The sequence below is a fragment of the Sturnira hondurensis genome, unplaced genomic scaffold, assembly GCF_014824575.4.
Source record: "Sturnira hondurensis isolate 20B ecotype Veracruz unplaced genomic scaffold, ASM1482457v3 Scaffold0018728, whole genome shotgun sequence".
NCBI classification, from domain to species: Eukaryota; Metazoa; Chordata; class Mammalia; order Chiroptera; family Phyllostomidae; genus Sturnira; species Sturnira hondurensis.
The window spans coordinates 904,135-931,628 of NW_028091359.1; the positions used below are offsets into that span (position 1 = coordinate 904,135).

The 27,494-nt window shown below is 50.5% G+C and overlaps 1 protein-coding gene across 4 annotated transcripts in view; it reads left to right on the top strand.

The window, feature by feature from the left end:
• Window positions 1-10,351: 10,351 nt before the first annotated feature.
• Window positions 10,352-27,494, top strand: part of HNF1B (HNF1 homeobox B) — a 53,735-nt gene continuing 36,592 nt past the window's right edge. For 2 of the 4 annotated variants that reach the window (XM_037070112.1, XM_037070113.1), the window contains exons 1-4: window positions 10,352-10,707; window positions 15,456-15,655; window positions 20,226-20,490; window positions 21,942-22,177. In XM_037070112.1, the coding sequence (XP_036926007.1) occupies window positions 10,364-10,707; window positions 15,456-15,655; window positions 20,226-20,490; window positions 21,942-22,177 (1,045 nt within the window). In that variant the 5' untranslated portion in view covers window positions 10,352-10,363. The remainder of the gene's footprint in view (window positions 10,708-15,455; window positions 15,656-20,225; window positions 20,491-21,941; window positions 22,178-27,494) is intronic. The other 2 variants (XM_037070114.1, XM_037070116.1) reach the window with 1 other exon arrangement.

Genomic DNA, 27,494 nt, shown 5'->3' on the forward strand with positions numbered 1-27,494 from the left:
GAGTGCAAGGTCTGCGAGGACAGGGCCTTCTGTTTTTATTCCCGCTCTGCCTTCAGTGCAGGACGGTGCCTGGCCCAGAGAGGTGTTTGATAAGCAAAGAAAGTGCTGCTGAGCGACACCAAACATGGCTTAAGGGGAGTTCGTTAGGCTCCTGGGGTCATGTCTCCTCTTCTTCATCCTTAATCTCCTGAGGCTAATTTCACAGCAGCGGTGGAGCTTAATTATGCGAGTTCAGACACTCTCTGGCTCCCTGGCCACACTGACCTCCTTCAGGGTAAAAATTGTCTTTCAATCCCCAGCATTTCCCCTTGAGTAAGTGCTTAAATAGACGTTTGTTGGACGAATATGCATGTACTCTTCGGACACCCAGAAAGGTGAATCCGCACAAAGCCAGGGTGAGTAGCGACTGTTCCCAGAGTGGCTGCTGCGTGCTGCGCGCCCTTCTAAACACCGCTGAGGACTCGGGAGGCTTGGAAAGTCGACCCCGGTGCCTCAGGCGTTCACATCCGCTTCGAGAAGATAGAACACGGAGTCGTGTGGCCTCTTAGAATAGCTAAGGGTGGCATCACGCATCCAACACATAGTACAAAATAACAGGTTAGTGTTTGATAAGGTAAGTTCATAGGCTCTGCAGGTCAGGCCAGTCGAGGAATGTTGAGGACCCACTATGTGCCTTCCGTCCTGGAGACACAGAGGTTAATAAAAATGCAAACTTGCCTTTGAGGAGCTTCCAGAGTAGGTAGGTGGGAGGTCACTTAGACAACAGGAACAAAGAGCTAGAAGAGAGATAAGCACAGAGGATGCTGGAAGTGAAAAGAAGGAGCAAAGAACCCATGGTTTTTCAGTGTTGGCACTGTTGACACTTTTGACCAGATCGGTCTTTGTTTTGAGGCCTGTCCTGTGTATTGTAGGCTGTTTAGAAGCATTTCTGGCCTCAACCTACTGGATGTTGCAGCAGCAACCCCTTAACCAGGACAGTAAAAACTCTAGACGTTAAGACCAACTATATAAGTGTGGAGCCCCCTGCAAGATGAAAATGTGAGACCCTTGTTTAAGAAGCAGAGGGAAAGTATCATTAAAGAAACTAAAACATAGTTTGTTTTAGAGTAGCTGGTGTAGCTCAGTGGATTGAGTGCCAACCTGAGAACCAAAGGGTTGCTGGTTCGATTCCCAGTCAGGGCACATGCCTGGGTTGCAGGCCAGGTCCCCAGTTGGGGGTGTGTGAGAAACAACTGATGGATGTTTCTCTTCTCTTTCGCCCACCCTTCTCCTCTCTCTGAAAATAAATACATAAAATCTTTAACAACAAAGAAACTAAAATATACAGATTTCATTTTCTCAGTAGTCTATTCTCTTCCTCTTCCCCCCTCACCCCACCCCGCCTTGCTCTTGTTCTCACTCTCATTCTCCCTGTTTTCTATTTGCCATCTAATGTCATATTCCCTGGGAAATGGGGGCACTAGCAGTACAAACCCTCATAGGTGCCTGAGGACCCCACTCTGAGTCGCTGTGCACAGGTGCACTCAGCCCAGAAGCTGCCAGTTTCCTCCTCTGACCAGCCATTGGACCTGTGGGTTGTGCCCCAGCCAAGGGCAGGGAAGTCAGGCCAGGCATCTACCCTTCCCACAGCTGCTGCTCCAACCCATGGCAGATAGGCCACTCCCAAGGGTATTGCAAAGATGATGGGTGAAAGGCTCGTGTAGGGGCTTGCCTGATGCTCCATGGCACTGCCAGCTTGGGTCCCGATGGCCAACGCCGTGCCCCACCCTGAGACACAACAGGGCAAAACACCTGATCCCAGTCTCCCTGTGCCGACAGTCAGGCCCTCTGAGGGCACAGAAGGCAGCAATGGTTGTCAGGCAGGCACGGGGAGAGAGAGACCTGGCAGGGCCAAGGACACCGAGTTGTGAAAGACCTGGAGCCAACACTCCATCCTAGAAAGTCAGGGAGAAGGTGAGCTGAGGCTGCAAGCCCCTGGGCCATGCTCCACTGCCCCATCAGACGTCACTTACAAAACAGAAGTTCAAAGGTAAATTTATCAAGCATTTTAGGATGAACTAAGAGCATTAAACCCCAAGAATGCCCATGAAGCTAGCCCTGCCACATATGGCCAAATCTCCCCCAGGGTTCTAAAATTACCCTCAATTGAGAACCACTGGACTCAACCTGGGGTTAGGTGGGAACTTCCTAAAGGAGTAAGCCCTGGGCTGATCCCAGAGGGTTACAGGGATGGGGGTGGGGTGGAGATTATTAGAAGGAATAGAATGATCAGGAAGCTTCCTGCAGCTCATGAATGTTGAAGCAAGTTTTGGGGGAAGTTGTGGAATTTGGTTTGACCTTTAAGCTTGGGTTTGACCTTCAGCTCATCTTCCTGCCCTAAATGCTCGCTGGTGTTGTGTTGTCAAGATCCTGCTTATCCTTCAAGGGCTCTGAGCTCCCACAGAACTTTGTTGTTACTCCTATTATTATTAACATTTGTTTCTACTTATTAATTGTGCCAGTTGTTTACATATATTATCTATCCTTCCAAATTTTACAGTATTTTCCTTTTTGCAGCGGAAGACACTGAGGTGCCGAGCAGTAATTTGCCCGAGGTCACACCTAGGAAGCCTCAGAGGCAGATTTCAAAACTACGGGAGCCTGACTCCAAGCCACACACTAACGCCTGTATTGCAGCTGCCTCTGGGCCAGCACAGAAAATGTGTGGACCCAGACAGAGCTGCTTTGGAATCTCAGCTCTGTATGAGCAACAACAGGCTTTCTGCACCTCAAGCTCTCTGGGCATCAGTTGAGAAAACAAGAAGTGGAAATAATGATCCTGTCTCATGGGACTGACACGAAGAGTAAATGAGATGCTTTCTGTGGAGCAATCAGCACAGTGCTTATTCTAGAGCCAGTGCCATTCTACCATGCAGTAAAGGCATGGCTGTCTCTCCTGCTATGTAACCAACTCCTTTAGAACAGAAATTGAAACTTGTTCACCCCAGCAGTGCTGGATACCTCCTGCAGTGCCCAGCACATAGTGGGTGCTCAGTGGATGTTTGCTGCACTGACTCAGCACCCCTATAGCTCTCCACCCCCAGGCCTGGGAGCAGGGCCTTTGTCTAGCTACCAGAGTGTTAAAGGATACTACCGCTTAGCATGAAGTCCAGGGGTCACCTTCATGCCTAAGGTGCATGTTGTGGATAGCATTTCTGAGCAGACATAGGCAGGCTGAGCAGGGACTGGGTCCACCCTGGTCTTGCTCTACAACCAAGAATGAGGATGGGAGGAGAGGAGACTTATTACACAGGGTAACACCAAGTGGGTAGTGGTTCCTGACTCATAGATTGGACCTACTGCCTTTGCTGACACCCTTCAGCTTTTCCATCACAGACACATGGCTTCGGGAGTAGAAACAGGGGATCTCTCATCGTGTCTTATTCCTAGGTCTCCCATGTGCTCCCGAGCTACACACACCTTGTGCTACCCTTGTCATTATACAAACACAGCGTTGTAGAGAAAACAGTGGAGTCCAAATTCACATGACCTGGGTAAATAGATGGTGACCCACCTTCAGGGGGCCACTTTTCTTCTCTGGGCCTCAGTTTCTTCATCCATGAAATGTGAATACTAACGCCTGCCTTGCCTTCTTTGCGGGACTATCTTGAGGATCAAACAGAAGGAGAAAGATCTTTGCACACCATAAAACGCTGAGCAAACATTGCAGGTCTTTATGCGGCAGGTATCTCCATAGACAGGAAAGACTTTGGTCTCCCTCTCACGCACACACACCCCCAAGGCTGCCCTCTGCGCAGAGACCGTATGGGCTGTTTCTAGGAGCTCGCCCTCTGTTTCAGTGAGTGGAGGGCTTGGAAATTGGGAACGAGCCAGAAGGGAGACACTGAGGATTGCACAATCCATAGTTCAGGTGCAAGGTTCCATTTCTTAACAGTTTGGGAGCTCCTGGGCTAATCCTTACCGTTTTGGAGCCTCCATTTCCCTGTCATTAAAGAGGCGAGGATTCTGTCTACCTCAGAGGTTATGAGGAGCAAAAAGGAGGTGGTATAGCAAGAGCCTCTCATTAACACTTATTTGAATATTAACCTGAAAACAGATTTCAAGAGATTTTAGTAAAAGATGTTGCTTTTTTCCCCTCCAAACACCCTAGCCTTGCTCATATCATTTATTCAATAAACATTTATGGTCCACCTGCTGCGTGCAGGGCCCACTGCCAACCTCGCTTTTATGGGAGTAGGAGAAGAAAGAGGAATAGCTTATTGCTCTGGAGAGAAGGCTCTCTTTGCTAGGTGTAGTATTTATTAGTTTAATATCCTACTAGTTCACTAGTTTTTAATTTAATCTGTTACAAACTACTGGGAACACCCTATCTCTAAAAATGGCCCAGCAGAAGGATGTTGATTATTGAATCAAGATGAGGGAAATTTCCTCTACCCCGAAGAGTTTCCCTGGTGAATATCTGGCCGGGAAATGAAAGGGGAGAGCTGGAAGGGGTTTCCAGAAAGGAAGCTGAATGATGATGGGGTTGATGGGATTTGAGATCTTCTGATACCCATTTGTTACCACCTGACAGCTCTCTGCAAGAGGCGTCACACACAGTAGACACTTAGTAGTGTTTGTCAGTGAACTCACTCCAGAAGCTGTGTGTTTAGAAGGGAGAGAAAGATGGACAGAGGCAGGGAGCCCCCGAGCCATGTGCTGTGCCACGTGCTGTGTTTGAGAAAGTGCTTGTGTAACCAAATCCTGCTTGTGCCAGCCCCCTATGGAGTGTTTTTCTGTGTTATCTAACTTTTTTTTAAAGATTTTATTTATTTATTTAAGAGAATAGAAGGGAAGGAGAAAGAGGGAGAGAAACATCAATGTGTGGTTGCCTCTCATGTGCCCCCTACTGGGGATCTGGCCTGCAACCCAGGCATGTGCCTTAACTGGGAATCGAACTGGTGACCCTTTGGTTCCCAGCTCATGCTCAATCCACTGAGTTACACCAGCCAGGACTGTGTTATCTAATTTAATTCTTCCAACAACCTTATGAGGTATGGATTCCATCATTATCACCATTTACATATGTCGATCATATAAAGACTCAAAGACTCAAAGAAATTAAGTAACTTGCCCAAAGCCACCCCCACTCCACACACATACCCCTTCCAGAAAGTAGGGAGTCCATCTGACTCCAAAGCTAGGGTTTTCCTGGCGTTCTCTACTATATCTCTTCAGAAAGTCATTTCTCCTCCCTGAATCTGCTTGGTCATCCTAACAATGAAGGGGTAAAGTGAGACACCCCTCAGGTCCCTTTCAGATTTAGTTCTACCTACACCGGTGCTTTATCCAACAGTTGACAAGCTGGGGGGCCCGTGGGCCAAATCCAACCAACCAATTGTTTTTATTGAGTTTTATTGAAATACAGCCACAGGTTTTCATTTATGTATTGTCTTTAACAGAAGAGTTACATACTTGTGAAAAAGACTATATGGCACATAAAGCCTAAACTGTGTTACTATCTGGCACTTTGTAGAAAGAGTTTGCCCACCCCTGGAATATACTGGTTTGTAGGTTTTCACAGTGATAAGCTATACACGCTGAATGGAAAAGAATCCGGAGGGTCGCACATCAACAGTAACAGTTGGGAGGAAGAACGTGGTGGCTTCCATCCACTTTACATTTTATACTTTGGAATTATTCAATTTACTCTCTACTAAGTTATAACTTACAGCAATATGCACAAATCCTAAATGTGCGGCCTGGTGAGGTACCCACCATCGCAGTCAAGATGTGGACCTCCCTAGCAAACCAAAACCCAGGAGGAAGGCTGATGTTAACTCCTATCACTAAGGGTTAATTTTTCCTGCTTGTTAACTTCATATAAATGAAATCACACTGTATACACCTTTCTATGTCTGGGGAAGACATTTGACAACTTCATTGCTGACAACTTGGAAAACTGAGTACAAACAAGGAAACAAAAATCAACCAGAAATAACCCCTTAGGCATTTATTCTACAAGTATTTTATTGAGGAACTGCTATGTCTCAGGCTTCTTTCCAGGCATTGCTGAGGAAGATATGAAGTGGTTCCCACTCTCGTGGAGCTTACTGTCTGTGGTGTGTTATTTTTATGTGAAAAGTCCCATGTGCAGAGCTACCCAGAGGGCTAGCCTGAGCTTCTTGGACCATTGGCCCTAAGGCCTGGAAATGCACATGCTGGCAATTTAGGACCATTGAGAAATTTTGAGCCATAGAAAAGTCAGGGAAGTGAAATTTATGAAGGTGATCACTTAGTAAGTCTTATCATGTCTAATCACTGGGGTGTATACCTGAAACTAATAGGATGTGTGCCAATTATAATTTAAAAAAATAAAAGGATCACTTTTTTTTAAAGGATAACTTTTAAAGAAAAAGAAAAGCTAGGGAACTTAAATAGTCATCCAGAACTGGCCATTTTTCAAATGAGGACCCAGAGGAAGTGCTCACAGAAACCTTTGGGAGGGTGGAGAGTCATGCCCCCAAATGCGAATATGTTATATCTAGAGCTACAGCTTTAGGCTACTAATGCTATCGTCTAGAACGTTCTGCAGGCTGACGCTGCTCTCTAACAATAAGGCCCCCAATCTCCTTCAGGCCAGGATAGGGCAGCATCTGCGTTTAACTCTAGAGATGGTTTCATTTTGAGGTCTTCTAGAGCCTGTCTGGAATCAAAGAGAAAGTCTCGGTGCCCGAAGCAGCCGTGGGTGGAGGTGACCAGGCTCTCTCTGCTGTAAGCAAAGCAGGGTCACCACGGAAAGTAGGAGAAAGACTGTGGGCACGAGAGCAAAAAAAGAATATCAGTTATCCTGCAAACTTACGAGAGAGGAGATTCTCCGGGAACCACGTTTTCCAGTCTGTGGAAATCCCAAGGCGGTGCTTGGACAGCCTTCATGGAGTGATCAGCCAGCTGCTCTTAACTTATCTCATACCAGGGGTTGCCTCTCCCATTAAAAAAATCTTGGGATTTGAACTGTGGGTTCATTGTTTGAGTAGAAGAAACTCATATGGCCTCTTTAAATTCAGTGACTCTTAAAAAAAAAAAAGTTGGGACTTGAAGAGCCCGAATCTACCAGCTGCCTCACTTCCTCGTGTTTTCACAAAGTGTGTCTTCTTTCCAAAGCTGCGAGCCTGTCACACTCCAGGAACCTGCAGTTACCAACTCACTTAACCTTCACAGAAACACAGATGAGTGTTACCATTTCTCACATGAGGAAACAGGGTGAGAAGGACCATGTACAATGCCCGCTTTGCCAGAGCAGGTTAGGCAGATCTGAGGCCCAAACTGAGGTCTGTTTGATTCCACATCTGCCCTCTCTTCTCTGCATGAACCTTCAGGGGCTCCCCGCTTTCCACCTCCCATCCCCCCAAAGCAGTAAAAGCTGGAGATCTCTCTCATCCTAAAGCTCCGTTCAACGATCCTGAGCCCCAATCTCAGCCTTTCTATTCCCTTGCTCCAGGTCACCCCTTAAAATGTTTTATGTTCCCACCTTTAAAATAGGGCTGCTGTGTGAATCCATCGCCACCTTATCTTCTATGAACCATAAACAGAGAGTATTTTCACTGTACTCTCGTCTCCTCTGTTTGAGGTAAGTTAAACCATAAAGTTACTTTATGAGTTAATTCATCTAGTTAGCCTTTTTGACTCACACCCTGAAGCACTGTCTGCTGGGGTGCATACTCCTTTCTCTTTAAATTTCCATACAAAGGTGCAGGTATTGGTCTGTTCCCAGATCTATAGTTGCAGTTACCTGGTGAGCACTCGCATTGCACTGGGTGGTAGAGACAAGGTGGATCCGGGCAGGGGGTTACAGGAAGCTGCTGGATATAAACGGATCACCTGCAAGACTACCTGGACATTCATAGGAAGCTTCCCGAAACTTTGTTAAACTTCCTGTATGTTCACATCATTTGCTGGGGATAGCGGGGAAGCGGGTTAAGCCGCCACCTGAATTTTGAGAGGAGGAAGCTTGAGAGTCAGACGGGGCACACGGCAGTTGGAACTACAATCAAAGCTCTGTTGTTCAAAAAGGAAGTGGCTTTTTAATGGGTTTTCCCAGCTAAACACAGAAACTGATCTTCATTACACTTGACTGCTGCTGTCATGATAGCAAGTGAGAGACAGAGAAAAAGAGATTGCTCTCCGGGACATTGACTCTCAACACTTCATTTTCCTGGGTGAGGGGAGCTGGGAAGGCAGAGAGCGTTCTCCCAGTGGGCTGAATGGTGAGGGGCAAGGACCTGCCACGTGTCACAACAAACTAGAAGACAATAAGGCGAAAGGAAGGAACCTCACTGCCACGAACTTGTGACCCTTTTCTCAGGCAGAGACGGAGACAGGGCAGACCTCCGCCAGGGTTCCATGCACACAGCCACCCTCCTCCCTTTTGGCTCCTAGCACCTGTGGCCCATCTGGACTGAGAAGCAGCCTCCCTCCTTAGCACCTGACTTGGATCAGACACACCAGGAGGACCACACCTAGATTTGACTCTGAATCAGGCAGATTGAGAGCTGTTGATCCTCCCTCCTCCTCTCTTCCCGAAACTACCCCCAATTTCCTCCCACTTATCTGTGAAGGGTGGGGAAGGTAGGAGAATTTGCGTAGAAGCACCTTTGCACATTCCCCGCGATTTCCAAATTTTTGTCCCTACTCTCCCAGTCCCTCCAACCCCAGGGCTGGATCTGCCTGATGTTGAGAATCCCAAACCTCCAGAGGAGTTAGATCGTACCACTGGGAATTAATTGGCTTCCTACCCCCCCACCCCAGACTGCAAAGAGTGAATGGCGTTATTAAACGAAAGGGTTTCACAGATGGTCTCATTCAATGCATACAATCGCCCTCCCTCCTGCACTATAGGTCTCAATATTTTACAGGGGAAACTGAGGCTTACAGAGGGGAAAGGGGTGTCCTGGGCCGCAGGAGCTATGGCGTTGTGACCCGTGGATTCTGAAAAAAAAAAAAAAGGCCCGTTTCCCTCTTTCTTTTGCAGGTCCGGATGAGGTGCCCTTGGGCCTCCTTCCTGCACCCTCCACGCCTCGGGGAGACGCAGGTGAAGCTCCAATAACGCCGAGAGGTTCCCAGCCCCCTTCCTGGCCCACGCCGGGGTGGAAAAGCCCTTCTTTCCCTCCGCGGCTCCGTGGATGCCTTCTCCCGCCGCTGCCGCCCGGACCTCGCGCCTGCCGACTGCGGGCTCAGGCTCCGGGAACCGCTTGTGTCCCGGGGCTGCGAATAAACCAAAAGTCAGTGGGTCAGGGCGGGGCACGCGGCTGCAACTGTTCCTCCAGGTGCACGCAGGCCAAGCCTCGCCCTCACTGCTGGAAAGGAGGCCCCGAAACCGCAGTTTTGCCGGGAAAGTGGAGGCGCTTGAATATTCCCGGTTTAAACTGGAGAGCACGCCCGGGAGTCCCGGTACCCCGCGGCTTGGCTCGGCTCGGCTCGCTGCCCAGGTGCCGGCGGAGCTCAGTTTTGGCTGCTCACTCCCCCGGCCATAAATCAGCCTGCGCCTCCTCCTCAAGCGCCTTCGCTCGGACGCGACATTTCTGCAAATCCAAACCGCCAGAGCCGGCTGGCAGGGCCTGGGGGTCTGCAGAGTGGCAACGGCCCAAGTGGAAGTAACCGGGGTCTCTGCAGCCCGCACTCGCCCCGCCTAACACCCGCCCTTCCGCCAGATTTCGGCGCCCTCCCCAAGCGGTCGGCACCCCGCAGGCCTGGCTCCCCGGGCCCACCATCCGCGTCGGTCGGGAAACCGCCTCGCAGGGCCCCTGCTCTCTCCCACTGCTCCATTGCCGTGTTCCGAGAACACCCCTCACCTGCAGCTCTCACCTAAACCCCGAAGCGCCGTTTTGTCTTCTCTCCGGACCAGAGCCGGACCTGCGGCCCGTGGAAAAGCCCCGGGGCTTCCACAGTAGGCTGTACGCCACTTGCTTAGTAAGTCCAAAGGTCACCTAAAGTTTGGGTGATAAACAGAAGCAGTACAAGAAGGCCTTCAGCCCCTGGCGTGAGTACAATGGTCCCTGGCAAGCCCCGCTCTGGCCCGGGTCCCTGGCTCGCCACCTCTGTCCCTCAAACTCTCCCTCTCTCGATTTTCCCCCCTCCCCACGATCATTTGCATTTTGCCGAAAGCCAGACCCTCCCTGCTGATTTGCATATCTTATATGGCCTAATGGTGGCGATCATGGCCAGTTAGAAGTTTTCTGACTTCTCCGAGGAGACTCCGGGACCCCAGAGTGTAACAGGTGTCTGGAGGGTGGGGGGCTTCCTGGACTTGGGGTCCGCTTGCGAAACTCCCCACCACCCTCTTCTCTCGCACCCACACACCCTCCTCTTTCTCTGTCCTTGGAAAATGGTGTCCAAGCTCACGTCGCTCCAGCAAGAACTTCTGAGCGCCCTGCTGAGCTCCGGAGTCACCAAGGAGGTGCTGCTCCAGGCCTTGGAAGAGTTGCTGCCATCCCCGAGTTTCGGGGTGAAGCTGGAGACGCTGCCCCTGTCCCCCGGGAGCGGGGCCGAACCCGACACCAAGCCGGTCTTCCATACTCTGACGAACGGCCACGCCAAGGGCCGCCTGTCCGGGGACGAGGGCTCGGAAGACGGGGACGACTATGACACGCCTCCCATCCTCAAGGAGCTGCAAGCGCTCAACACCGAGGAGGCGATGGAGCAGCGGGCGGAGGTGGATCGGATGCTCAGGTAGGTGCCGACCGAGATGGGGAGCATGCGCCCGACCCCTAGAGCCCCGGGCCTCGTGCCCGAGCGACCCTGCGCCCGACCCCTCTCGCCGTGCCTGTTTCCCACCATAGACGTTCCCCCGGGGGGCGCCCCCCTTCTTTTCCCAGCACCTGGACCCCCCTCAACCCCTCACTTGGACGGCCTGGAGCCCTGAGGCCTCATCACCCCCCACCCAGGGCAGTGTTCGGGGCCCCAGGAGCCCTCCCGGCGAGCTAGAGCTCGGCCTGGAAGAGCCCGATCTGTGGAGCTCTCTGCTTGGAGGTTTGCCCACGCGGCTGCAGTTGCGAGTGGGTGCAGTGAAACAGCGGAGGGTTTTCTGCTGCTCGCGTCGCCCAAGTCCCAGGCCAGGCATTTCTCCCGTCCCGGAAAACGCGGGCGGCCCTACGGCGGGCCGTGCTGGGGTGCTTTGCAGAGGGACACGGGGCACCTGGGCCGGGATCGGGGCGCGAGTTCTCAGGTGGGCACTCGCGTCTGCAGCGAGTGCCCCAGAGTTAATCCGGAGTCTCCCAAACCGGTTTAGATTTGCAAAGGAAAATGTTTGCTGGTTGTAGGGCCAAAGTGGACCCGCAAGGGGCAAAAGAAACCACATCTCTGAGCAAGCCAAGGGGCAAATGCGGCTCAAACCCCAGTTCGCAGCGATCTATCTGGTCGCAACCTGGGAAAGGAGGGCGTTTCTGGATTTCGCCGCTGACACCCCGGCGCGCCCGGGGAATTCGGGCCGGCGGCCGGCGGTCTAGCTGCCGGTTCAGGATCGTTTGCCGGGCCTAGTAGACTGGCTTAGGGCTTTGACAGCTGGTTACTAATTATTAAAGAAGCCGAAGGTTCCCTTAGACTGCTCGTCACTCCGACCGCTTTGCTTTAGGACCGAGCCCCTCTCGTGGCCTCGGATACTTTAGAGCCGCGGCTTCAAGGCAGGGACGCGACCAAAGTCGCGTCCCTAACTCGGGCAGCCTCCGCTGCAAGCTCGCAGCGGCGATTTGGAGTGGTGTATGACCTTGCCTTTGAATTTGCTCTCTGGGGACCCGGCGGCTTGCTCCGTAGCAAAGACAATCCGGGGGGACTTCTAAAGTTTTCTCCCCAAAGTACTTCTCTACAATTCGGGGGTTTGAGGTTCTCCCCTCCTGTTCCCCAGCATCGTGGCCGTCTTTGCCGCGCCGGGGCTCGGGTGCAGGAAGGTGAGAGGGTCGGAAGGAGCAGAAGGAGCTGCTGGGGCTCCGGGGTGGCCCGCGGGTTGAACAGGGCCTGGTGGACTCCCTGAGCTCCCGCCACTTGCAACCCGGGCCCCCGGGGCCTAGGCCGATCCACCCGCCCCAGGAGCCCCCTTCGTAGTCCGGCTCTTGGAAGATCTGGGAAACCTGCCGGGCGACCGCCCTCCACACCCAGCCCCGCGCCCGGCCGGACGCAGCACCGATGTAACACCGACTGCAGCACGTGGAGTTAGCGTGTTATTAATTTATTCCTATAAATCATCAACAGAAAGATACACAAAGAGTCATGATTAGGTTGAAAAGAGAGGCGGGTTATTCATTGGTGAAGTTGTAAACGCGGCTTAGAGGGGAAAGGAAATCAAAATGCAGACGCGGAGTCGGACGCCGCTTCCAGCGCACACGCAGGTGCTTCGGGGCGCTAGGGCCTAGCCCCCCAGCTCAGCGCCGGGGCGGCTGACACTCGCGGGCCCGGCGGGTGGACGACCCGGCCCAGATCCCAGAGCTCAGCCTTCCGCCCTCCGCGAAGCCCCAGCTCCGGCTGGGCAGAGAGAAAGGACAGGGGGCCCAAGACCCTCGCCAGGGTGGAGACACAGGACAGGCCCTAGGTTTTTCTCCCCTTCCCAAACTGGTGCTGCCTGCCCTCCCCCACCCTCGGGAGCGATTGGACTTTATGAAAGTAATTTTTCAAGAAATCGCTAACGGTTCNTAGCCCCCCAGCTCAGCGCCGGGGCGGCTGACACTCGTGGGCCCGGCGGGTGGACGACCCGGCCCAGATCCCAGAGCTCAGCCTTCCGCCCTCCACGAAGCCCCAGCTCCGGCTGGGCAGAGAGAAAGGACAGGGGGCCCAAGACCCTCGCCGGGGTGGAGACACAGGACAGGCCCTAGGTTTTTCTCCCCTTCCCAAACTGGTGCTGCCTGCCCTCCCCCACCCTCGGGAGCGATTGGACTTTATGAAAGTAATTTTTCAAGAAATCGCTAACGGTTCCCAGGTCGCCGCGCAGTCGGCTCCCGAGCGCCAGACACAAGCGCTCCAGTTTTGCCCACTCGGTTCCCCTAAGGCAGAAAGAAAAGAACAGGAAAAGTCACTTTTTGGGAGCGTTCGAACACACCTTCTGGGAGATAAAGGAAGGTAGAGGGCGGCGCGCTGCGGATCCCGGGCTCTAGGTCCAGCCGGCCTCTCTAACCAGCCTCCGGGCTGGCGCGCCCGCGGCGTTTAGAGAGTCGGCTCCGGGCTAAGAAGCCGGAGTCTCGTCCGTGCCATGCTCCGCCGGGCGCCGTTTGAAAGGAGAGCGCTGGGCCGACGGGCCTGCCGCGCCCCGGCCGGGCCTTGGACACCTGTGCTGGGGCACAATGGCCGTGCGCGCCGCTCCGGGTCGGTGTGCTCAGCGGGGTCGGGAAGACCAAACACGAGGTGGATTTTCAAATTTTAAAAAGTAGCCAGTGCTCCGGGCCCTTCCTGGCGAACACATGTAACTTCTGGGGTCAGAGAGCTGTGAAGGTGTGACTGCGCCATCTTATCCCCAACTCCGGTCCTTGAATGCGGACTTCAAGTTTTGCTTGTAGTTAATGAGCTTTTCCTGCCCCCCCCACCTTTAAATCTTCCCAGTTGTTAAGCTAATTGACTCTTTGCACAGAACCCTTAGCTCTTAGAACATTACACTATTTCGCTAGTTTTCTTAGAACACAGGTTAAAATAAAATTAAGCGAAACAAAAATAGCCAAAGATTCTGTTAAAGCAGTGTTAACTTTTAAAACGCAAATACTTTTCCTAACTTCAGACGTTCCTGTCTGTTGAAAGTGTTTTTCTCCCCTAAAAATATCTGTGGAAATACTCGTCAGAAATAAGTTTGTAAATGATGTCTGATGTTTACATGTGTAGGTCCAAAATGTTACATTATTTTTCTCTTACTAGAGGTGACTTCTCCATGTTTGAAAGTACCGTATTCTCTCTCTCCCTTTTTTTGTTGGTCTTGTTACTTCATTTTCTTTTCTTACTTGGCAATGCCTTTTTAAACTCTTGAGAAGTTCGTTAACTTATAATTAATTAATCTTAAGAGCTTGTATTTCTGAAAAAATCTCTGTTCTCACAAATTTAATATCAAAGAACGGCCAAAATTATCAGCTATTCAAGGGCTTACAATGTACCTGTTTCATTACAGATATTAATTAATTACAGGGTTTTCATTCGTTAAGCAGAAATTTATTTGACATATTATAGGCACCATTTAGAAATAAATTGGTTATTTAATCGGCAACACTATATTTGTTTTGACCTCTGCTTTCTATCATTTTTTATTGTTTTATCTGGAACTAATCTTTTCCTTCATTTCTTTCATGTTCTCTTGGGCTATTATACATATCGATGTACAGTAAAGAGACGCTGAGTTCTTTTTTTTAAGTTAAGTATGTAGCTGCATTAAACAAATAGTATATGTGGATGTATTACTTCTTAATCACTTTTTTCTATACTGTACATTATTTAATTTTTATCTTAAATGATACCCCTCAGTTTCAAGTCACCTATTCAACAAGCAAGGAAAGATATCAACAAATTAGAAAACATTTTAAATAAATAAAATTCAAAGGCATCAACACATTGTTCTAAAGGAGTTTTTCACACCTGTGTTTATGAGAAACGAAAAATTCTCATTCTCAGCAAGTTCTCAAACTTAAAATTTAGGAGAAAACTGGCCTTCCAGGTACTCTTACCAAGGCAGAAATGTAACAGGAAAACAAGGCATTGGGGACCATTAATATCCATTTCAAAATTGAAAGTATTTGTCCCCTTTAGGTTTTATTTTGGAGGCGTGGCTGTGGTGAAATTTTTTTTTTTTTAACTTTACCTGCTGGCCTCAACGGAATGATTTTTCAGTGACAGGGAAGAAAGTTACTGTACTTCTTAAAACTTTTCTAAAATTCTGAAAACCATTTAACATTTGGCTGAGAATCCTCCTTGCATCTCAGGAGGTGGACATACTTGTTTTACTGCTGTTTAATAAGAAACTGAGACACCATTCAGAAGGAAAATGATGTAGGTGAGGTCAGCGTAAATTTAGAGACTGATGCTACCCCCATCTGTGTAGGATCGGCCAGCGCGGCCCCAAGCCAGCAGTGTCTCCACTTCCCAAGGGGACTCCTGCCTTTTAAGTCTCTCACATTTTAGGAAAGCAAACTAAAATAGAATCTTTTCTTTCTGCTTAACAAGAGGTAGGGCTGTTAGTGCTTTCCCAGTCCTAAGACAGGAAGTCATCTTCATCTTCCTCCTTCTAATCTCAGGAGAAAGGGATGGCATGTAGTATACAGAAGCTTTCATACAGTGCTGTCTAGGTTCTATTTCAGCCTCACATCTCCCCCAAGGATTCAGTTTAGATAGGTGGAAAAATAGGTGAAGATCAGAGATTTGCACAGAGTTGAGGTGAGACCCGTAGACAAGAGAATGAATACTCCTCCCCAGACATCCTCCACCAGCGCCCTGACTAAACCACCTGTTTGTCTGTCTAGCGAGGACCCTTGGAGGGCTGCCAAAATGATCAAGAGCTACATGCAGCAACACAACATCCCCCAGAGGGAGGTGGTCGACGTCACGGGTCTGAACCAGTCACACCTCTCACAGCATCTCAACAAGGGCACTCCCATGAAGACCCAGAAGCGTGCTGCCCTGTACACCTGGTACGTCCGAAAGCAACGGGAGATCCTCCGACGTAAGTGTTTTAATCCCGCCTCTGCCTCAACCTGGGGTGACCTTTGCCCTGACTCTGACCCCTGTGAGATACCTCAGTTTTTCCCTTCGTCAAGAAAGCCTTCATAGCACTTGGTAAATATAAGGAAGCTGGCAGGTGGATTTGGTCTTTTAGTTGGCATATGATGGATTAGCTTATATCATTTTCTTTTTCCATGGTCCTTTCCTACCCAGCCAGGTGTTTTGACAAGTCCTTTAGTATGTGTAATTTACCTTGAATTTTTGGGTTCCTGCTTTTCACCTCTTTCTCTTTGAAACCAGGCAGGTAACGGGAATATCATTCTCAAAGTAAGCGAAGCAGCTCCCCTTGACACGTTAAGAGCTCCCAAAGAAGACATTGCATAACAGATCAATAATATTGATCACTATTACTGTTATTTCCCACCCCCCGGGAAAAAATATTTTAAAAAATAGAAAATATTTGTATATATACATATATTCACAAGCTGACCCTGTTATTTGTGTGTGGGGGCGGGGTGGGGAGGGAGAAGGGTTGTGATGACTGAGTTCTAAAACAATTTAAGGTATTTACACACATTTACCAAAATTGGTAGAGTTTGGGAACCTCAGCTGGTGACCGTTTGTTTCTAAGAAGGACTTGCTTTTGGCCAAGGCAGGACACAGTAAAAGTGTCTGCCTTCGGAACTCGGACCAGTCCATTCTGGCCATTCTCATTTTCATCTCCGAACTTCCTTTCTGTCCAAAGATTTCTTTCACTCAGAATACTGAGACATTTTTGTTTTGAAGTCTAGGGAAGTTTGAACTTCATTTGACTGAACAGACTATGAATGACATACTTTTTTTTTATTTTAGGAAAGTATGCTTTTCACATTATACTTGAATTATTTTGATCCCACCCTTTTCCTAGGGAAATATTGTGGGTTTCTCTGTCTTTGTCAAGATAATAGTCACCCCACCACCTTCTGGGTTGGGTTTTCCCCCCTGTCGCTAGATAGCCAGTTTTTAAAACCAGCCTTATTTTCTGTCATACCCTGGCCCAATGTGCTTACTTCAGTAGTTATTGTCTCAGTGTGGGGACTGGAAAGGCTTTCAAGGTGAAAGGAAGGGCTTTTGAGGCATTCATCTCCTATCGTGGTCATGTGCTCTTTTGTTAGAAGCATTAAATGGGTAGATTAGTAGCAGCAAAGTGAGCGAGAGCTCTTCGCTGGGTCCGGGAAGGGGTTGTGGGTGGATCCATCTGTGGTGAGTAGGTCCGTAGGAATTTGGGTCTCTGACCCGAAGCAACACTCTGTAATTCCTGAAAAGGCCGTTATCAGGATGCAAGCCCCAGGTGTCATCTTTAGTTCCAGCTACCTCTCTGTGTTCGGTGGGAGTTTCCCTCAGAAAGGAGAGCGAAGCAGGAAAGGCCAGCTTGGACGCTTCTAAAAAGACAAGTCATCCCAGAAAATTTCTCAAGATACTTGAGAAAGGGGATGTATGACAGAAATTTATGATAACCTCTGCAAGGGATTTAAAAGATTATTGTTATTGTTCTAAGTCAAATGAGACATAAAGCTTAAGAAACATTTGTTCATTTTGTAAATATATGGGCTCCCGTTAGGTGCCAAGCGCTGTGCTGTGCTGGCTGTGGGATACACGGGTTCTTTTCTCCAGAGACTCACAACCTAAGGAAGGGATGAAATGTTTGAGTAAATAATGACAGCTGCTTTCTAAAGGCCATTACAAAGGTATGTACGAGGGACAGCAGAGGAATTGCTAAACTGCTTGGAGACATCATGGAGGGCTTCCTGGAGGAGGTGACATTTGAACCAACGTCTGATAGATGAATATAACACACAATCATGGGATAAAAATTAGGAAGTGGGGTAAATAAAAGAGGGAAACAGTGAATGGGGCAGGAGGAGGGAGAAAGAGGGGGAAGAATTTTTAAAAGGTGTTACTTGATAACAAATTTTCTTGAAGCAATATTCACAAGCCCTTCTATACACGTAGAATCTCCTCATCCAAACCAGCTTCTGAGCTTATAAAGAGGCTGCTACTGAACTCAATTTCTCCAAGTTCAACATTTTCTTTCTCTTCTTACCCACCTGCCTCTGCTGCCCAATTAATCTAGACATTAGTGAAAGAGAGTTGGTGGTGGCTAGAGGATATGGGGGAATCTAGTTCTTAAAAGACTGAGAGAGGCTAAGGCCAAGGTCCTGAGGTGGACAGAGCTTAGATGCCTCTGAGCACCTATAGGCAAGTCATCCTGGCTGATCCCGGCATGCTCTGGGTTCACCACACGGGCTGCTGGGGCCTCAAGGGAAGCGGACAGATGGGCAGCCTGCACACAGTGGGTGGCTTTGTTACCTTCGCACAAGTCACATTCGAAGGTGTTGCAGGTGTATCGTTTGTGACTGGTTTTGTAGCCGGAAGTGGCTAAAGAAAGGCCGCTGGGTAGGAGCCTTAGGGGCCACAGGCTGCGTTCGCATCCTGGCTTCCTGCCCCACGTCCATGGGACTTGGAGCAGGTCCCTTGACCAGCCTGCACCTCAATTTCTTCATCTGGAAAATGAAGACAGCAATACTTGTTGAGTGGAGAGGTTGTGAGAATTAGATGAAGAGACACGTTTAAACAACTTTGCTTATATCTCACCATAGAAAGGGTTCGATAAATGTTAAAACTTTTATTATATCCGTTCACATCAAGCGAAGAAACCCCAGGGGGATCCTGGGTCCTTGGACTTACACATACTGGCTTTGGCTATCACTCACGGTGACTCCAGAGGGCCACAGGGAGACACTGAGACAGACCGCCGCTGAGCAGGGAACACCTCTCTGCCCCTCTCACTGAGTGTCCCTAAAGTAGCTGCACTTAGAGATTGCTGCTGTGAAGACCAAATGATACAGGAGGTATGAGAGCCCTTTGGAAAGTATAACTCCCACAGGAATCTGAGTCATCAGTATCATCCTGACTGGAGGTAGAAGTTCTAAAGATATTTAGGGCCCCTTAAGGATTCCACCCAACCCATGGCACAAATGGGGAAGCTGAGAGACCAGGGGTTTTGCTTGGCTGGGGCTCTACATTATCCCATTGAGTCAGCATCCCTCCTACCAGTAAATTTGGCAGAAATCCCCTAAGGTGTCTAAAAGAATTGTTGGGAACCAGTGAAAACAGAGCCCTACGTGGCCTGAGAATCATCCAAAGTGGGTGGGACCCAAATAAAAGGCCCCTGTGACACGTTCAGCTCATCAACCAGGTAGACCGTGTATTGACTTGGCCAGTCAGCAGCTGGTTAAACAGAGCCCAAGATCACCCGCAGCTGGGGTCCTACGTCCAGGAGCATTCGGAGCCCACTGCTCCTTGTGATGGAAATGGAAATTAATTCCTAGACTGGCAGTAAGGAATTAATTTCCCATTGCTGGAGGCATATAGAATGGAGGACTATGTGGTAGGGTGTGGTTGAGGGGATTCAAGAATGAAGTAGTGGCCTGACTTTGAACCTTGAAGATTTGGATCCAGGTGTTTCTGAGACCTGTTGGAGTGACCTCAGGAATCAAGACAGAAAAGCATCAAGATCCAGAACAGGAGTTAGGGAATGAATCTGCCCCGTGCCCTTGCTGAGCAGGGTGTTTGGCCTCTGTCCTTATTTGTCTGTACAATGGAACCAATCTTCCCAATGAACCCTGTGTCATGACGGAAGGAGGAAAACAACAGGGCTCTCGTCTTCCATAAGTAATTCACTCAGACCTCACAGGCTAGGGCATCACCACAGGGAGAGATTCAACCACAGTGTGTTGAGAATCATGATATGCTTGGATCCTGGGGATTGGCCAGGCAGGGAGCACCTTTCATCTGCATTGATTTTTTCTTTCTCCAACTCATTATATGTCATTCCTAGAAGAGCCCCGTGTTGGCTGTCTTCTGCATTTGCCATCTTTCAAATGCATAGGTGTAAGACCTTTTCCTCATAAAAGGACCCCTGGACTCACACACACCATTGCCTTTGAAATTGTCTGATATTTAAAGAACTTCTTTCCAATGCAAAGCTCCAGGTGGATTTATTTCAAAGTTGTGGTCAAAGCTTTGGGTTTGGGGTTTTTCTAAGAGCATAGCGTAATAATGTAGATACCTAGGCTATATGAGGAAGGAGAATGGGTGGAGAGAGCTATTTTCAGTCCCTGAATATTTTGTCAAACTGCAAACTGTACCTTTGAAGGGTCTCCCCCTAGACTCACGACTTGGGTTAAGTTTCCCTCTTGACATCAAAATACAAGTCTTCAGGGTACAGAGTGTTGCTTCATGTCAGAGGCCAGCGAGCCAGTGGAAAAAAGTAATAATGAATTGCTCCTAAAACAATGCTTGGCCACCTCTGAGCTCCTTCAAAGAAAGAAAAGGGGTGGCTTTGGTGGCATGAACTGAAGTGGGCAGTGAGGGGCCTGTCGGGAGCCTCCCCCCGTACTCTCTCATACAATAACAGTAGGTCACAAGGCTTAGGGGAGAGGAATAAAAATGTTTTTGTTTGTCTGTCTGTCTGTCTGCCAAGTGAAGGCTGTAGACCCTATCAAATCTACTCCTTTCTCTTTTTTCAGAATTCAACCAGACAGTCCAGAGTTCTGGAAATATGACAGACAAAAGCAGTCAGGATCAGCTGCTGTTTCTCTTTCCAGAGTTCAGTCAACAGAGCCAGGGGCCTGGGCAGTCCGATGATGCCTGCTCTGAGCCCCCCAACAAGAAGATGCGTCGCAACCGGTTCAAATGGGGGCCCGCATCCCAGCAAATCTTGTACCAGGCCTACGACCGGCAAAAGAACCCCAGCAAGGAAGAGAGGGAGGCCTTAGTGGAGGAGTGCAACAGGTAATGCCACCGAAAGCGCCCCCAAGCAGGCGGGCGAGCACCTGGACCCGAGATCCATCCCCCCAGCCCTGGGACACCGAGACACTCCTACCCAGAGAGGTGTGGCTCAGTTAGGATTTCCCCAAGTGTGTTCCATGGAACTATAACTTCACATCATTAATAAACAAATGTGAGGAACATCACGTGCATACTTCTTAGGGAATCATAGAGGCTCTGAGAAGTCCTGCAGTTAAGCAACCCACGTAGCTTTGTTGAACTGGTTTGTTAACCGCGGGATCTTTTTTTTACCCTGGGATCTACCCCTGTGAACTGTTATTCCAGAAGATACTCTGGAGAGTGCTGGTCTAAAATATGATGCCAGTGAAACGGGAGTCGTGTGTTTGACCTTCACATAGACCAGGAAGAAACTACCCCTTAGCCACAGACTGGCTCTGTCCTCAGCCAATTACACGTGCATGTGTTGGTCCACAAGGACACGTGGCAGGAGAGCTAGATTGGTTGGATCTATTCAGTCCACTCTACCCATACATGTAATTGTAAAGAAAACTATTAGAAACCCTTGAGTTCTCTTTTTGCTTCATCCCTGCCCCATCCTTCCTGACTCCAACAGTGGCTTTCTTAAAATTCTGCTCTTGGCTCTGGCCAAGACCAGTGGTGTCTCTCTGTCTCTCTCTCTCTCTCTCTGTCTCTGTCTCTGTCTCTCTCTCTCTCTGTCTCTCTCTTTCTCTCTCAACAGGCTCTAGCAGGGGAATGGTGTGGTGAGCAAAGTCAGGCCAGGAAGTAATCTGTGCTTGTCCCAGAGTCCTCAGGCTGTGTTCTGCTCTTGACAGCACCCAGTGGTGTCTAAAAACTTCTCTCATCCCAGGAATTGGGGGTTCATCAGCAAAGATAAAACTGGAGACCAGCCATCTCTGCATGCGCTCCTTTATACCTTACCCAACCTGCTCTTTGGTGGGGATCCTGCAGTACAAATAAGGGATCTGGCTTCCCAGGCACCCTTTTGGGGTGTCCAAACCCCAAAATACTGGAATTCCTTAAGAGTGCTATGAAGGGACTCAGCCAGCCGGCCAGCCAAGGACTTTGGCTTTTGCAGGGTGGGAAGAATAGCAATATTCTCGGGAAGAGGGTGTCAGGAAGCCTAGTGTGGACCTCCCTCCTGCATTGCTGGTCCCCAGCTTGCTCTTTTCTCCCCGGAGCCACATCAGAGGCTAAGCCCCTGGCTTCTAGGCAACAGAGCTTGCTTGGTACCTGTGCTGAGCCTCATTCCAGCCTTCTCATCAGAGAGCTACACAGGCAACTTTTTCTCTGGATACGCTATTTCACACTCCCACTCTCTCCTTGGTCTCTTCCCACTCTTACCCGAAACCACTGTGATTACTCATTTGGGGCCAAGCACAGCCAGCCGCCCCCTGGCCACCACCACTCACCGTCTCTCCTTTACCCGTTCTCAGGGCAGAATGTTTGCAGCGAGGCGTCTCCCCCTCCAAAGCTCACGGCCTGGGCTCCAACCTGGTCACTGAGGTCCGTGTCTACAACTGGTTTGCCAACCGCAGGAAAGAGGAGGCCTTCCGGCAGAAGCTGGCCATGGACGCCTACAGCTCCAACCAGACACACAGCCTGAACCCCCTGCTCTCCCACGGCTCCCCCCACCACCAGCCCAGCACCTCTCCTCCCAACAAGCTGTCAGGTAAGCAGGTCCTGGACGCTACTCCATGACCACCCAACCAGCCTGCTTCTCTCAAGGGTCTCAGCTGGCTCAAGATTTTTCAGAGGAGGAAATGCTTAGGGAGGAACCAAGGCCTGGCCCCTCCTGTTACCAGAACATTCTCACGAACACAGTGTGTGGCTGTGGTCAGGTTTCCTCTGAGTCCTTGCTCAGCCTCCAGGGAGCCCTTCGCCCCATTCTTCTCTGGTCCCCCATCTTCTCCCTCTGGGGGTCAGTGCCACCATCTGATTGGACCAAGAAGACTACTTTGTAGGTATGCCAGGTCCAAACTACAAGCAGAGAGGTTTCCTGGCCATATCTCATGTCGGGGCTCTGTCCAGCTCCAGCAGGAGGAGCCCAGGGACCTCTGGGGCAGGGCCACTCTATGGGTGGCCTCTGCTTGTTGGCTTCTGTGCTCTACCAGAGTTAGGGTGGAGTCAGTCACTTGAAATCTTTCTAGTGTTGAGTTGGCCAAAAGCGACTGAGTACTGTGTGTTACTATGTGTTTCTGTGTGCCAGGCCCCGGCCCACATTAGAATGCCTACACTGTGGGGTACGGGCTTGTAAGGATGGAATCCCACATCTTCATTGTGGAAAAGCCCCCCTATATGCTGACTGCTGTGTCAGGCATGTGCTGGGCGAGCACTTCTCCCCCTGGGGTTCAGTTCTTCCAGGAAAGCTGGCTTTGTAGAATGGGTGTGCTTCCCGAGGTCTGTTCGGTGGCATACAGGTGAAGTGTGTCATGATCCGCTCTGGGATCGGGCTTGTGAAAGGAGAGCCAAGCACCGTTCCAGCCTCAGGGTGGTTCCGAAACCTATTCCTCCTCTTGCCTGCTGGTTGCCCTTCTGCTGGGAGAGGCCTGAGGTCTGGAGCTGACCTAAATGCTGTGTGGGGTGAGAGGCACAGGCTCAGAGCCACCAGCTGGGTGGTATCCAAGCATTTGTTCCACACTGTACCCTCACATAGCATGACCTCTTCAAGGGTCTCTGGGAGCCTAAAACTGTTCAGCATGAAGCCTGGGTCAGGGCTTGGAGCTTCTCTGGACCCAGCTTCCACTGAAGGGAAGGGAAGGGCTCAGCCATGTGCGGGGAAAGTTCGTGTTACTCTGGAGAGGCACTGAAGCCCCCAGACCAATACTGGCCTGATTGCAGAATAACTTAGCCCCCTTATGGAAATTCAAAGGAGGGCAGTGGCAAAGGGCTGGTGGCCAGCACCGAGCAGCACCAGAGCACTGGCTGCCCGCAGCGATCCATGGCGCTGGACCTGGGAGCTGCAGGGGGGCGTGGCTGGGGCAAGGGGCATTATTGAGAAGACAATGGCTATTGTGCTGGGACTTGTGATCTCCACACCAAAGTCAGGGAGCCTGCAAGCTGAACAAAGGCCCAGCAGCTTTCTGACAAGCTGGGGTTGTGGTGAGGTCACCACAGAGGAGTCGTTAGCTTAGGCATTCGCGTATTGATAGGAGGCCCAGAGAGCTGGGCTGGAGGGACGGACGGCAGCAGGTCCTGGAGACTCAGCAGGGCCCAGAGACCCCTCTGATCAGTCTGAGAAGGCACACCCTACTGGAAGTAGATTCTCTGGGCTCCCTGGAAGTCTTGGCCTTTTTAAAAATCACGGGATATTAGAACTGGTAGGGATTTTGAAGGACACCGAGGCCGGCTGATTCCCTGTCATACACACCGAGTCCGGACACCACGCTGGTGATGAGTAGGACATGTGTCCCTGCCCTTGCGAGCTTATTGTCTGGTTGGCAGGCATCATGCCAGCGTGGAGTCCCCAGAACAAGCTGGGAACCAAGGTCATCTTTGGGGGCTTCATGCATCTTTCTAGGGACAGACTGCTCTGTATAGAGCTGTAGGTGTGGGACACTGTTTTATTTTGTTTTGTTCACCATTGGCTGCCTTTCTGTCCACCTCAGTCTTCACTCAGGGTTGACCAAGCTAGTCCTGGTCCATACCCAGGGACTGGATTCTCTGGGCTTGGTTTTGAATCCTACCTGCTGTCATTACCATTATTCTTCGAATTACCGAGGTCTATACAAGTGGCAGTGAACAAAATGACAGGCAGCAGAAAGCGATTGCCTTTTAGATTTCACACACTGGGGCCTTATTCCTACAAGGCAGTGAGATGTGTCCTGGCCCTGGGCATGGCAGAGTAGGCAACCCATAGGCTGGTGCCTGGGGTGAAGGATGTGAGGATCACTTCTGGGGGTCCCCCTCTCAGGCTGCCAAGGTCGGCAGCACATGAGCTATGAGGGGGATCCTAGGAAAAGCGCTGAGGCTAGGCAGGCAGCAGGCTGCAACCCCGTGCTCAGGGGAAGGCTTTGATCTGCAGAGCTGCAGGCCGCACTTGTCATCGCAGTTTCCGTGATGAAGGTGGGGTCTCTTGGTCTCTAACCAGGCCCACAGTGTAACTGCATGCAGAATACAGAAAGAGCTCTGTGACGGCAGAAGAGAAACAGACACCCAGAGTCGGCACTTGCAACCTCTAGGGCTGAGCCAGGTAGATAAGGCCCCAAGCCCCTCGCCTTGCACTCCCTTCCCCTCCAGACACCAGCATCTGAGCCAGGAGGACTGGAGGCACCTGAGAGACAAATATTCCTCTTAAAGCCTCTTCCTGGCGAGGAAAGCATCCCTTCTCTCACTGAGCCCCTTCCCTCCCAGCCACGTTTAGCGCGCTGTGGCCCACTTGCCCACGATGACCACAGTGTGACCCTGGTCCTGGAATGTCCTGCACAATAGGAGTGGCAGGAGGAGCACTTTGCCTCTGTCAGCGGCTGATTGGTTACAAGGTGCCCTACAAACACACTGTCAGCAGAATCAGCTGTTTTCAGCGTTGCCCCTCCCGGCTTTACAATCACACATCAGCATGCAGCCCAGGGTTGTCATGGCTTTGTGTCCCTTATGCATGCTTAATTGACAATTAAGTTGGGGCTTTGAACCAGCCTGGCTGCCGCTGATGGGCCTTCATCTTTCCAGGGAGTGTCACAGGGGCACCCTTTGTTTGCTCTTCTTGGGAGCCTGCAGTTACTGTAGCAGGCTGTAGGCAGCCATTATCTTCAGCCTGGAAAGCCTTTATCTGCACCCCCCCCATCCCAACACTTGCCAGCAGGAGCTGTCCCTGGTTATAGGCCCCATGACAGCCCATTCTGAGGCCATTGAGCAGGCCCGGAGTGATGGCTCCTACCTCCATTCTGGAGCGGAATCAAGAGAGAGGCCCCCAAAAGGTCAGAGAGCAGGGCGGTGGCAAGGAAGAGGACTGGTTGGAGACTGGTGCTCGTATTGATCGGCTCCAGGAGGAGGAGGAAGTTGGCGTGGGATAGAAGCTGGGTTAGCCTTGGCCCACTCCGTGGGACCTGGCTGCATGACCTGTAGTGGCCTTGCTCACTGCACCCTTTGCTCCGACCTGCAGCACACTCACCTGGCCACCTCTGGCGAACCACCCAGCTGCCTTGGGACAGCGAGGGAGGGGCAGAAGGTCTTCATCAGCTTTCATTCACCCCACACATAAGCTCCTCATTTACCCAAGAGGAGTTGTTCATTTTTGTGGTGGCTTACTCCTCCCTCCCTCTGAACTCTAGTCCTCTCTCCCAGCTCAAAGGACTTGATTGTCCTAGTGGTCATCTCAGAGCTTGAAACTCAGAGCATTCTGCTGCCCCCCCCCACCCCCTTTCACATCTCCCAAGTCACCCACAGGAATGTAACCCTGGGTCTCAGACAAATGAAACTCTGAGCTAGGATATCAGTGTGGTTGTATTGTTTTCCTTGATGCTGAAATCCATAGGACCCAAGGAAATCTCAGAAGTGGCAAGAGCTGTAACACAGGGGAAGCATCATAACAGCTAGTGTTGATGGAACACTGTCTGGCTACCAGGCCCTGGGCTGAGCACCTGCATGCATCATCTTTTATCCTGACAACAACCCTGGCAGGCAGAAACCAACTGTATCCTTATCCCCATTTTATAATCAAGGGAGACGAGATGTTTAGAATCTAAGCAACTTGTCCAAGGTCATAGAGTTAGTAAGTAGCAGAGACAGGTTTTGAGCTATTGTACCCTGTCCATATCTCTTTGCTTTATATAGATGGTCAGAACTTCTCAGGCATGAAAATCAACACACACACACACACACACACACAATCCCCATGCAGTGCCTCTTCTCCCACATTTTTACCACTCCCCTCTGAATGACAAAGAGGCTTGGGAGAGTGTGGCCAAGGAGGTGAGGGAGGAGTGGGGGGGGGGTGTCTCTCAGTCCAGTTATTTTACTGCTTCCCCCTCTCCAGCTGTTGCCCCTGACCGAGGTGGATTCCGTGCCCTGCCCAGGGAAGAAATCAAAGCCCCCATCTGGGGAGCTCTTTCACGACCCCATCCCCATCTGGGTGGGGATTTGAACTGCCCTTGCAGTCAGCACTGTCTGGGGCACTAAATGTCTTTAACAACTTAATGAGGCTTCTTAGACGGTACAGGCACCTCAGCTCACCTCTGGAGCTCCACCCCCTCCCTGTGCAGCAGACAAGGAGAGAGGGTTTATGAGGGCAGTTGTAAAAATATTCATCTCGGGCAGCAAATGTCACCACAGTAAGCGAGCCCCATCATCCCTAAGTAGCAGATTATTTCAGTTCAGAAGAGAAGCAAATCCTGCCTTGAAACGCCTGCTGTTTGAGGAAACCCTTTTACACTGACTCGGAATTCAGTGGTGGATGTGGCCCCAGCGTCCTCCTTCATAGGGACTTTTATCTGACTGCCATTCGATCTGTTGAATTTGAAGGTCGTTTTATCTTGCGGTATCAGCCCCTTGGGCTGATGCTAAATTGGGGAAGACAATCAGGATATTAATGAGATTAAGAGGCCTGGCCTTCTGAGCATTCTACTGGCAACCTTCCCCTGATAGGGGACCAACCCTGCCCTGCATACAAAGAAACTAGCTGCTGGGCTGTCGAGGCTCCCCACCTCTTGCCGAAGGGGACAGGAGACACTGGAGTCTTATCACTGGAAGCAGCCTGTTGGCCATGCCTAATCCTCCTGAAGGACCCTTGGATGATTCAAGGACTCCTTGTGGCCTCCAGTTAGCGCCGAGGAGGAAGGAAGCTTCCTGCAAGCACAGCGCCTTGGGCTGCAGGTCGTGGGAGAAGTGCCCTTGGACTCTGTTTGTTGAAGGTCTGCTGGGAACTGGCAGGAACGTGGAGGGAATTGGACACGGAAGGTGCAGAGAGAGGCAGCAATTCCTGCAGGGGTCTTTGGAGCTAACTGCATGATGGGAAGGCACAAGAGCTGGCCTTAGGTCTCTGCCTGCTTTTC